We start from the raw sequence: 12,849 nt of genomic DNA, 5'->3' as shown, positions 1-12,849 counted from the left end.
TAACAAATGGGCAGTAAATATTGCAGCATGCAGGTAAGAGACCTGTTTAAATGCCTAGGGAGATGATAGGAGTGCTGAGAAGGGACAGGAAATAATTGAGTCATCATTAGAAACTCAAAAGTTTATCTGGCTCCTGACAAAGAACAAGGCACTAAATCTCACCCTCCCACTACAGAAAGATAGCAGATAGGGGAGGAAACTATACCTAGGAGGCTGAGGCTTCTTCTTGGAGGAGGAGGGGGAGTTGGAGGGTGTGGAGAAGTCAGGCCCCGCTGAGAAATGTCCACGTCCACAAGCGACACTGTTTCACCTGAAGGATTCATGGAGCAAGCGTGTTACAGAAGCACCTTGCCCAAAGCTGAGGCCAGCAGCAGAGGAAAGTAAAAGGGCAAGCAAGGTTGACTAGAGGTTCATGGCTCATGAAATTGAAAACCTGGGGGGCTGGGGATGTGGCTCAAGCGGTAGCGCGCTCGCCTGGCATGCGCGGGGCGCTGGGTTCGATCCTCAGCACCACATACAAATAAAATAAAGATGTTGTGTCCACCGAAAACTAAAAAATATTTAAAAATTCTCTCTCTCTCTCTCTCCTTTAAAAAAAAATTGAAAACCTAATGCTGTTCAGGGGCTGGAATCACCCCTGAACATTAGTAAATTTAACTGCAGGGAAGCTGCATGCAGATTAAGGTCCCAACATTCACCTAGATGGCTTTCCACAACGAGATTTCCCAGAGTATTCACCTAAAACAGAGTCTACCATCTATCAATTCATTCCTAATAGTTGAGGTTACAAAGTTTGAAAGTGGATTTATAACACTAAAACTACTCCCTCAGTTACTAAGTCAGAGATAAGCTTAGAGGGTATAGGAAATTGGTGGGGGTGGCTTATGGTTTTCCTTATTTGCCAGCATGTCATGCAGGTTTGTGCTTTGCTATATACTCTACTCCTTGCCACCCAACTCTACCTAACCACTCTCCACTAAGTCACCAGAAAATGAAGGGTATTTTCTAAGGCAGATTAATGGCCAGGGATAGGTTCTGAAGTCTACTCTACAGATCAGAACTCAGAATGTCCCTAAATTTAACCCCTGAGCTGTTACTTCTAACACATTCTTCTCATTCAGGGCTGAATTAGCCCCTTGGTTAGTATTTAAATGCCTCAGGTTGAGAAAAATGAGGTGGCCAATATCTTTAAAAGGCCTGGAGGTAGGCTGGGATTGTGGGCTCAGTGGCAGAGCGCTTGCCTAGCATGCATGAGGCACTTGGTTCAATCCTCAGCACCACATGAAAATAAATAAAATAAAGGTATTGTGTCCATCTACAACTAAAAAAAAAAAAAAAAAAAAAGCCAGGAGGCAGGTTTTCAGAATCTAAACACACACACAAAAAGTTCTCTTTTCTTTTAGAGAGGGAGGGGGTACTGGAGATTGAACACAGGGGCAATTAAGCACTGAACCACATCCTTAGACCTTTTTTATATTTTATTAGAGACAGAGTCTCACTGAGTTGCTTGAAGCCTTGCTAAGTTGCTGAGGCTGGCTTTAAATTCCCAATCCTCTTGCCTCAGCCTCCCTAGCTGCTGGGATTACAGGCATGAGTCACTGCGCCCGGCTTAACAAAGTTCTTAAACACTAAGATAAGCAGAAGGGGGCTGGGGTTGTAGCTCAGTGGTAGAACACTCGCCTAGCATGTATGAGGCAATGGGTTTGATCCTCAGTATCACCTAAAAATAAATAAATAAAGGTATTGTGTCCATCTACAAATAAAAATATTTAAAAAATAAATAAACAGAGGGCTGGAGGTATAGTTTAGTGTACTTGTCTAGCATGCCCATGGCCCTGGGTTCCATGCCCAGTACTAAAGGGGGGGAAAAATAAGAAAAGTTCCAGGAAACTGATATGGCCTCATTACACAGCTTGATAACTGACAGCCTCATTGCCCTGAGCAGTACAACAGGCCCAGAGAAGTCTCTTTCCTGGCAGGACAAAGAGGTGTAGGTTATAAATGTAGTTCTTAAATAAAAGATATAATTCAACAGAACTAAGGCTGTCTGAACCTAAAATTACAAATGTGTGCATTTCTTATTTTAAAAATAAAATAACTATTAGCTAAAAAGACACATTGCTAACAATATACAAACTTTTTCTTTCTTTCTTTCTTTCTTTTTTTCAGACAGAATCTTGCTATGTTATCTAGGCTGGGCCTCTTGAGCAGCTGGGATTACAAGTGTGTGCCACTGCACCTGGCTTCAGGATACAATTGTTTAATTCTGGGCTTGGAATAAGAACAGAGACCTCCTTCTCCACTATAGTAGATATCTACACAGATACCAACTCACTTGTTCTGACAGCTCATCACTGTCTACCCAATTGGGGGTCCTACTGGTCTGCTTACCATCTTCCCAGAAATATCCATTCCCAAATCGTAATTCTTCCAAACACCTTTTTTTTTTAAAAAAAAAAAAGTGTGTGTGTATTTAGTTGTAGATGGACACAACACCCTTATTTTACTTATTTATCTGCTTATGTGGTGCTGAAGATTGAACCCAGTGCCTCACACATGCTAGGCAAGCGCTGTATCACTGAGCCACAACCCTAGCCCCTAAACACCTTTTTTTCGTTGTAGATGGACACAATACCTTTTATTTTTATGTAGTGCTGAGGCTTGAACCCAGTGCCTCACATGTACTAGGCGAGTGCTCTACCATTGAGCCACAAACCCAGCCCTCCCAAACGCCTTTTTAAGGGACATAATATCCAAAATAATTTGAAGTTGGGATTTTTTTTACAACCAGTGATTGTAATTGAGAAGCTTTTTAAAAAGAAGAATACTCAGTTTCTGAGAGTTGAGGTGTGGTAAAGACCTTTGCTATAATAGTTTATTCAATCAGGAGCTTAACATCCAACTAACAGAACAGAAGGTTTCCCTATCTGAAAAAAAATTCCCGTAAAATAAGGCAGCAGTTACCCATTACCCACAGGACATTCAACAGCCTTCCTACTCTAGGCAACTGTGTTCCCTGCTGCAAGAGGAGAGACTTAAATTAGACACCATGAAGAACTCTAACAGCTGCAAAAATTGCTCACCCCTAAAATGGGTAAGACAAGAGCTCATGTAATCCCCTTTGCCCAAAGTCTTTAAAAATAGATCAGATACTATGGATCATTTTTATTAGGTAATCTATGAACTCTCTTGGAAGCAGGGACGGGAATTATATGACTTGAGAGTCTTTTTTTTTTTTTTTTTTTTTTTTAAAGAGAGAGAGAGACAGAATTTTTAATATTTATTTCTTTTTAGTTCTTGGCAGACACAACATCTTTGTATGTGGTGCTGAGGCTCGAACCCGGGCCGCACGCATGCCAGGCTAGCGCGCTACCACTTGAGCCACATCCCCAGCCCCGACTTGAGAGTCTTTTATGCATTGTGAGCTTATAAATTTAAATTTACACTTTCTACATTTATTTGTGATGACCCTGAACTAAGCGCTGCATAACTGCTAAGGCCACCCAATTACCAAAAAGCAGCCTTTACCTCCAAGTTTAAAGCATCCAAAGTCAAGAATACATTCCACACCATAAAAATAGCCTTATTCCAAATCCAGTGGGTATGGAATGGAGGAAATTACTGCAGACATGCCTGAAGCCCCCCTGTGATGGACTGCAAATATATTTCCTAACAGGCCTCAGAATACTCTTGCTTTCAGATGTTAGAAGAAAAAGATATCGCCCTTACCTGTGAACAGGGGACTGAAGGAGACCGGAGAAAAGGCACTTTGAGTTCTTGTCAACCTGGGTTTCCTAAGGGGCAAGAAAGCACACAGAGAATAAAGGGGAGAAAAGAACACGCATGCATTTAAATCACTACCAAACTCAATTTCAGATGCAGTGAAAAACAAAGCAAACCTAGTCATTGTCAGCAACACTTTTGTAATAAAGCCTTAAATTTAAAGGAGGAGAATGAAATAATTAAGGCAATTCCTTAAATAGATTTGGCTACCAAATTCAGCAGCCTACAAAGCAATGAGAAATCCCTTTGGATCACTCCATACCCAGCACATTCAAAGAGTAAAGCACCTTGAGTGGTAATTAGCAAGTCCATTTCAAGAGGAAGGAAGTCAGAAGCAGAGCTGATTTTCATTTGGGAGCCAAGAATAAGGCTCTAGACCTGAGTAGGTGCCAGCTTACAGCAACAGCTTTCCCTCTGGGCCTGTATCTAGGAGTAGAAGGTCCCAAAGGGAGCCAGGGAACATATTCTGACCTGAAAGAACACTACAGAAGCACTCCAATCTTCAAACACAGAGACCTCTGAATTCTACACAGTTGCCCTGAGGTTCAAAAGATCGCCACTTCAGGGTAGGTTCCCTGCCTGGTACCCAAGGACAGCCTCTTCTCTCTGAACTGCTCTTCCTAACTTTTCTTTGATGCTGTTCCAGGGACCACCTGGAAACTCAGATCACACCTTTTTTTTTTTTTTCTTTTGGCAGTACAGAGAATTGAATCCAGATTCTCATATATGTTAGGCAAGTACTCTACCACAAGCTGCATCCACGTTTTGTATCTTATTTTTGAGATAGGGTCTTGCTAAGTTGCCCTGGCTGGTTTTGAATTTTTTATCCTCCTGCCTCAGCCTCTGCAATCACTGAATTACAAACATGCACCATCACTCCAAGTTCTAAATCTCCTTTTGTTTACACACCAAAGGTGACTTTAGATTCTAGTAATTTCAACTGGCTTTTCAGCAAGAAATGAAAGAAATTCAAAGACTCTAACATAAGCTTTCTGGTTAGAAATGTACTATATTAAAAAAACTCAACTCGGGATAATTGAATTAACTACAAGAAAAGATCTTGTTGAGGTGATGAACATAGGCTCCATGCTGGCCAAGACACAAGTTTGTCAAAATTAATAGAAATGGACAACTAAAAAAGATGAATTTTTCTGGGTATGGTAGAGTGCATACCTGTAATCCCAGCGGCCTGGAGGATTGCAAAATCAAGGCTAGCCTCAGCAACTTCATGAGGCCCTAAGCAACTTAGTGAGACCCTGACTCAAAATTAAAAAAGGGCTGGGGATGTAGTTCAGTGGTTGAGCATCCCTAGGTTCAACAATCTCCATACTGGGGGTGAAAAACAACACAACACAATTATACCTCAATAAACTAGACTTGAAAAAAATCCCAATCCAAGACTAACTGAATGACTCCATGTGCTATAATTATGGCATTATAGGGACTGACTCCAGGCCTGATTGCTGGCTCACCTTCCAAAAATATTCTCACCCAAAGGATAAATAGGACTTAATTCTTTTTAACAATCAACTGCATTAATAGAGGGAGGCAAAAGCAAAGAAAACCCAAAATTAAATCCTATTTAAAAATTATCTGACTTCAGAGATGTTTATGCAATTATGATTTAAGATGGATATCTAAACTTCTCAGGATTCAGACAAAATTCCAAAATCATTCCATGAAGATTTTACTCAGAAAGAGCGGAAGCTTAGGTAGTTTCCTTCTCCTAGACGTATCATCACACTCACTCTGCAACCTCCTCCTGTTGAGACTTGAAGGGTCTAATGATACCTCAGCCACAACACACACAGGAGATAGGGCTACATAAAAACAATACACAACCACACATAGCTCCTCTACTTAAAAAAGTTTTTCATGACTGCAGCTTAGTGCCAACAATCCAAAGGGCTCGAATGGAAAGTTAATTCCACTGGACATGAACTTCTGAAGAGATTCCTAACTGACTTTTATTTGATAACTTGTGGTTACAACATTAAACTCAGCAAGTAGAAACCCAAAGCACTGGCCTTTCAAAAGGTTCACACCTCAGCCATTTGGCTGTTTGCCTCTTTTCAAAGGAAGCTGCATTACTCTGCCATCTGCCCATGCTGGGGACGAGTCTCTTCAGTGCCAAGCACTGAAGATCGGCAGTACCCACATGCACACATCTTGTGGAGGCCTTCTCACTTCAGCTCATCTTCTCTCCCACCCCCGACATTTTGAAGAAGAGAATCATAGTTTCTAGGATTTAGAAAAAGAAAAACATCTGAATCTAAACCCAGGCAGAGCTATTTGAGAGCACAGCACCGGGATGTTTTTTCCTGGCAAATAAGGATGACTTGAAGCTGGAACTAAGAGGTGAAAGCTCCAAGAGACTAAACAAGACTGATAATGAATATGTGTGCTTCTTTATTCTTTGGGAGATGCTTAACTAAAAATCCAAAGAGGTTTCTATCTCGGGGATCCTGAGAGCATTCTAATGGCAGTCACTCACAGAAAGACTAATCTAGACGATTATTTGAAAAAAAAAAGAGCAAGAGAATGATTAATATAAAATTGAGGAGCAAAATGTAAACAGGAAACAACACTCAGGTTTTCAAAGGTACTGATAACATTCTATACATTTGCGAAGCTTCTCAAGTACATATATTTTCTATATCCCCTTTTGTATATAGAAAACATATGGAATGATAAAAGCTCATTCTAAGTGGACATCCTGTTTTTTTTCCAGAGCAACATGAATCATGTGGCTCCAGATAAACATTTTAAACTAATTCTCTATATCATATCCCTGTATTATTTATTACTCCCCAGATCACCTTGACAAGCATTAGAGTACAAAGTTAATCCACTGTAATTTGCCACTGGGCCATTTGCATCCAAGTAGCAGAAACATTTGAGGGGTGGCATGGGCTTAGGGCAGAATTTGGTGGGTTACTCCTCTATAAGACAGGGGCAGACAGCATAAGGCAAAGGTCTTCTTTGAGGCTAGCAGTCTTTTTGTGTGAGCTGCCAATGCTGTAGGTGGCAAAAGAGACAATGCCTCTGTTCATTTCCACTCTGCAAATTACTATTTGTACTGCAACAGATTTATGAGATAAAAGGAGTTATAAGCACTAAACTGTACAGGATGACAACACACAGATATAACCAATGGCCAATTTTCAAATTCCTTGAAACCTAAAATTAAAACAATGAAATAATAAGCCCTCTCTCTCCTGTCCATAAATCCCTCCACTGATGCCCTAAGACTTACAAATATCCTTTTTAAAAGTAACTTCCAAAGTAGGATACCCAAATACCAAGCTTTGCAGTCCCAATGTACCTCTGCCCCTGCTAAAGCACACAGTGCCAAGTCAGGCAGCCTGTGCCATTTCCAACACATCAAGCCAGTGTCTGTTCATGTGCTACAGGCACAAAACCATGTGTTCATTTTTAGTTCCAATACACAGACATCTGTGCAGCAAGGTCAGATCCAAAACTACATCATAAACCAACTAAAGAACCTACGGACGGAACTTCCAGGAAAAAGCCAAGAGGCATAGTCCAACACCTAAAATCTTAAGAATGATGTTGGCCAGGAGAATGGTAAGTAAAAGGCACAAGACTCAAACACACAGAGATTTCTAAAGCTAGGGGGTTCATTCTAAGAGAGTTGCCAACCACAACCACTTTGTGGAAAAATAGTTAAAAAGATCAACAGACCCAAAACCCAAACATAAAGTCAGAACTTCCTCACCACACCATAAAATCATTCAACTTTCATATTATGACTCAAAAAGCATCCTTAGGCCTGAAGACCCAAGGAAACTAAAAAAGTTTTCTCCTGTCTGACAGGTCTGTCCATGACAGAAGGGCCTCAAACAAAGGCCAAGGCAACTTGCCTCTCTGTTTAGAATTATATCTTTTCCACCAACAAATAGACAGGAAGCAACCGTAAAACTGTTCTCCATTTCTCCACTTCACAACTATGAAGACTAAGAGCCTCAACTGTTATTTTGGTAAAGACAAATCTCGAAAAGTAAAACAAGGTACCCATTCCAACCAAGTGTGTATTATGTGATGATTAAAAAAGGGCAGATCAAATGCTATTTTTCACCAAATCCAAAGGAAGACAATCAGCTCAACATATGTGAACAGGACAAGGGAACTCCACTGGTTTTCCTGAAATAGGAAAGTTCTATATTATGAGGCCCATAGGCATCAAGCCCAACTCTCTGAATTCCAACATTCGCATGGTATATACAGCCTAGGCCAGTTCCCAAGAACAGAAACCTGATTAGTTGGCAGAATCATTTCTTACTTCACTTAAAAAGAGTTCTCACTGAAAGCATAGTGGTACATGCCTACACTCCTAGCTACTTGGGAGAATGAGGCAGGATCATCATAAGGTCGAGGAGAGGCTCTGCAACTGCAACTTAGTGAGACTGTCTGAAAAAATTAAAATGGCTGGTGATGTAATTCAGTGGCAGAATGCTTCTTGGGTTCAATCCCCAGTACCACACCAAAAAAAAAAAAAATTCTCTAGGCTAACTCATACTTCTCTTCATGCTCAGAATAATTCAGTCAGGTCCACTTAGCAAATCAAAAGCATCTGAAAGTGTTGTAGGGACAGACAAAGCAAGAAAGTCAAGTTTGGATTCGTGTTAAAATATAGAAACTGCTAAGCCTTATAAAATGATGATTGTAAGTATTTTCTAATAGATAGCTGTGGGAAAGGTAGATATTGAGAAGAGTGAAGAGAATTATGCCTAGAGGTTACTGTAAATGCCCCAAATTATACAGCAAAGACAGCAGAGGCCCATAATTAACTAACAATGAGGAGGAAGGCATATACCCTTTGGCAAAAGACTGAAATTTCTCACTGCTTCCATATCCTACCAATCAAAATAAGAGAACAAGCTAAAAATTCAAACTCATCCTTCCTCTCAACAGGGCGGACTTGCTTAGGAGGTGCAGATCCACAGAAATCACAAGTACCCTGGCCAGACTCACCAAGTTTCTCACAGCTGTGAGGCTGCCAACAAGACTGGCACATAGTAAGCTGTGGAAAAGCTAACAAGCAGCAGCAAATCCTATGCACAGAAAAAATTTACCATTTCAGTCTTATTATTTCTTTTCCAAAAAGCACAAAATATTCCATCTAGATTTTTCTTGTCTTCATTCTATTCCTATAAGAACAAGAACAAGATAGCTATAGCTCTCTCATTTTATAGATTAAAAAAAAAAAAAGACAAATTCAACCTCTATCTCACAGATGATGTTGGGGGTCAAAAGGAAATATAGACTTTTGCATTCTCTATACAATATGCTGCCTACAAACAGCAGTCAACCAAACATTTAGACACAAATACCTAGCTCTTCTCCAATTCATCAGAAAAAACCCTTGGACCAAAAAATGTAATTCTCCAGTGCCCTGAACTAAGCTTCTTTGCAGATGTACAGCCCAATTTGCTCTGCAGCAGAAATCTGTATTGTGCTTAGTGTGAGTGTTGGTGACAGAGCAGCCAATGACCATTAAATTCTGCTTCCAAAGGCAAAAAACCGTATAATGTTATATGCCTTTTCCTCTTCCTAATCTATTAGACATAACAGCTAATTTCACGCCACCTCATATTTGGTGTTTCTGAAATCTTAGACCAAGTCCTAGTCAATATGGAACAAAGGCAAGACAAGCTACAAGAAAATTAGCAATCTATTCTATGTCCTTACATAGAGCTTCAATCCCACCCTCTACCCTGATCTGATGAAAATTTCATCTCTATTGGTAACTGGAGCATCAAATGCAGAGGTGACCACAAAAAAACAACAACAACAAAAAAAAAAAAAACCTGTTTCATCAGTCACACACTTTTCAAGACCTAAACTCCCAGCAAATGTATTCATCAGGAAGCAAATGTAGAAATCTGGGCCTACCTGAAATGGTAAGACACTGGTTTCTTTAGGGAGCTAGGGTTTGGCCTGATCCCCAAGATAATAAACCCACAGCAGAGCTGTTCAGAAAGGGCAACAAAGCCATATCCAGCCCACATTTTCCTCCTGGAGTATCCTAGTTTCCTTGAGAAGTCAACGGATGAATGGTTCCTAGTCCAGGATCAACTGGGAGCTTTATAAAAATTCAAATTCTTGCTGAGTACAGTGCACACACTTGTGATAACGCTACCCGGGAGGCTGAACCAAGAGGACTGCAATTTCAAGGCCACCTTTGGCAACTTTGTGAGAACCTGTCGCAAAAAAAGGGATAAGGGGCTGGGGTTGTGGCTCAACCGTAGAGTGCTTGACTAGCACGTGTAAGGCCCTGGGTTCGATCCTCAGCACCATATTAAAATAAAGGTATTGTGTCCAATTACAACTAAAAAAATAAAATATTTTTTAAAAAAAGATAGGGAAGTGGTTCAGTGGTAGAGTGCCTCTGGGTTCAATTCCTAATACTGCAAAAACACAAAAACAAAAATTCAAAATTCTGTGGGTTCCAGATACACAGATCTTTTCAGAGAGCCCACCAGTGATTCTGGCGCACAGCAAGATTGTCAACTTATACAGGCTACTGACCTTTTTACCTTCTTTTTTGGGGGAGAGCAGAGGTTGAACACAGTGAACCTCTAAAACTGAGCTACCCTTCCAACCCTTTTTATTTTTTATTTTGAGGTAGGGTCTCACTAAGTTGCTGAGGCTGGCCTTGAACTTGTGATCCTCATGCCCCAGTCTCCCAGGTAGCTGGAATTACAGGCACATGCACCCATGCCTGGCTAGTCTGCCCAGTGTGTCTCAAGAATCCACAATAGCAGTTATCACAAGGAAAATCTTATTTCATTGACACAAAAGTTGACAGCTTTCTAAACTGATAATAAAGATGTAATGCTAGATGTCAAAGATCAGTCCACCTTTTAGGGATGCAGAAAAAAGCTCAATGCCTAATTTTGGAATTTTCATTAATTGGCCTAGAACTCATACACCAATGTCTATACCTCATTCAGAACTCTCACATGGGCTTGAGAGACAGAGCAAAGCTATTTTCTGTTTTCACAGAAAGTAGTACAGAGGATTTAGATAGCAAGAACAACCAGGAAAACATTACAACTGAATTCAGGTGCCCAACAGATTACTGGCCTATAACTACACAAGTTCCTTAGGTCATTTGTATGTTTGAGCGTGAAGGGGAGTGGGATGCAGGTAAACAGAACAACAAGGTGGTCAAGACAATAAGTAAGGTAACGGGGTCACACTTTTTGCTCCAAAGACCAAACATTTCCATCAATTTTTTTGACCCAAAGGCCCAAACATTTCTAGTAATCTCCCTGCAGACCTAAGGTGGAAAGACACTTTGGAACATCTGAAAAATAGCGGAGCCAAGGTGGGGGTGGGCAGCGGGTTTCAAATCATCTCCAGAGATGCTAACCAAATGATAAGTGTCATCTATCCAGTGTAAACTCTCTTGAGTGAAAGCTATTTCCAGCTGTTACCACAATTAGCTCTGATCTCATGTAAAATGTCACAACCTTTAGCCACAAGATTCTGCCTCCTCATGAATACCATATCTTAAGAATTGTCAAGATCCTGTTAGCAGTATTTTTAAAAAAGGGGGAAACGAAACAAGAAAAGGAAGTTTGTCGCCAGCCCCCGAACTGGGCTCACCTCCCCGGATCCAGCTCCCGGCCCGCAGAGCCTCCCATGTCCGTCAGACTCGCAGCTGAAGCAGCCAGCTCTCCAGAAGGCCTCTTGCCGGTTCCATCCCCACTGCTGGAGCCACCGTTGCAGCTCTTCGTGCGAAAGAGGCGACTGAGGCGGATTTTGAAGGAGCCCTTACGAGAAGGAGCTGCGAGCGGCCGGAGGGGCCCAGGAGGTGGCAGCGGCGGGGGAGGTTGTTGCTGCAGCTGCTCCCCTCGACTCAGGCGCCCTGGAGGGACCAAGTCCTGCAGCGGGAAGGGCACTGGGGGTAATTCGGGGCCTGAGGGCTGCAGCAGAAGCCGGCCGCCCCCTCCTCCTCCACGGCCCGGGCTGCTGAGCTCCTCTTCCGAGCAGCTGTTAGTCTCCAGGCTCTCGGCCTCCGATTCCAAGCCCTCCAGGACCAACAGTGCGTCGCTCGTTTCTGTGGGGTCCTCCCCGGCCTGCGGGGTGGCAGCAGGCGCCTGGGGCTGCGGAGGGGGCAGCTGAGGCGGACATGGGCATGGGCAGCAGCCCCCTCCGACTGTCTTGACCTCCGGCCCCGCCGGCTGCCCCAGCCCCAGAGCCGCCAACTGAGCCTCTAGTCCAGCCACAGGGCCCCAGGTCCGCTGAAGCGCCAAGCCCGGTGGCAGGGCCTTGGGGTCCAGGGTACAGCGGTGCCGGGGACACAGCAGTTCCGAGGGTCCTGGCTCCGAAGCCGCCTCCGCGTCCTCCTCCTCAGGCGGCCGACCCACGTTGCGGAACACCATCAGCTGCGGCGGTCGGGAGCCCCGCGGGCCCGGCCGCGCGAGGAAGGGTGGCGGCGGGGGGCCATGGCCCGGGGGCGGCGGCGGTGGGCCTGGCTCGGGGGCCGCCTCTCCATAGCCGAGAAGGCGGCTCAGGACACGGTACGAAGCGGCCGCCGCCGCCGCCGCCTCGCCATCCCGGAGCTCGGCTCCCTGCATCGAGGAGAGGGAGGAGAGGGAGGGGAGGGCGGGCGGCTGGGAGCCGGGCTGGGGTGGGGACTAGGTCGGGCCCCACCGGAGCCCCGCCCGCCGCGGCCCCCGAAGCGACAGCACTAACGGCCACCGCGGCCTCTGCCTCATAGAGGGGGGCGGGGGGCGCGCGGAGCCCAGAGCGAGCCCAGGCCGCGCGCCACCGCCGCCGAGGACCGCCCCCAGATGCGTCACTTCCGGAAGGTTGGACCACTCCCCTTTCCCGAGGGCGTGCTCGGGCCGGCCTCCGCTGCGCTTGACGTTGCGCGCGCCCTGAGTTGCTATTGGCGGTGAGCTGGTTTTCTGCCGGCGTTTGTCTCTTGCACCTAAGACCCCTGCTTTTCACTTCCTGGGCACCCAGACCTTGGCCATCCCTTTCAGTAGAGTGGGGCCTGGTTCTGTTACTGGGAGAGAGTTGCTGGCTTTG

General features: G+C 44.0%; 1 protein-coding gene across 3 annotated transcripts in view; it reads right to left on the bottom strand.

Moving 5' to 3' along the window:
- Socs7 (suppressor of cytokine signaling 7) overlaps window positions 1-12,595 on the bottom strand; it is a 41,368-nt gene extending 28,773 nt beyond the window's left edge. The window contains exons 1-3 of one of the 3 annotated variants that reach the window (XM_046420470.2): window positions 11,419-12,595; window positions 3,730-3,794; window positions 206-310 (exon numbers count right to left, since the gene is read on the bottom strand). In XM_046420470.2, coding sequence (XP_046276426.1) covers window positions 206-310; window positions 3,730-3,794; window positions 11,419-12,392 — 1,144 coding nt within the window. In that variant the 5' untranslated portion in view covers window positions 12,393-12,595. The remainder of the gene's footprint in view (window positions 1-205; window positions 311-3,729; window positions 3,795-11,418) is intronic. The other 2 variants (XM_046420471.2, XM_046420472.2) reach the window with 2 other exon arrangements.
- Between the last annotated feature and the right edge of the window lie 254 nt (window positions 12,596-12,849).

Source organism: Marmota monax, unplaced genomic scaffold (genome assembly GCF_021218885.2).
Source record: "Marmota monax isolate L192 unplaced genomic scaffold, Marmota_monax_Labrador192_F-V1.1 WCK01_AAM20220418_F8-fsc00064, whole genome shotgun sequence".
Classification (NCBI taxonomy): domain Eukaryota; kingdom Metazoa; phylum Chordata; class Mammalia; order Rodentia; family Sciuridae; genus Marmota; species Marmota monax.
Note: the sequence above shows the minus strand (reverse complement) of the source record. Positions and strands in the feature narration are given on the sequence as shown.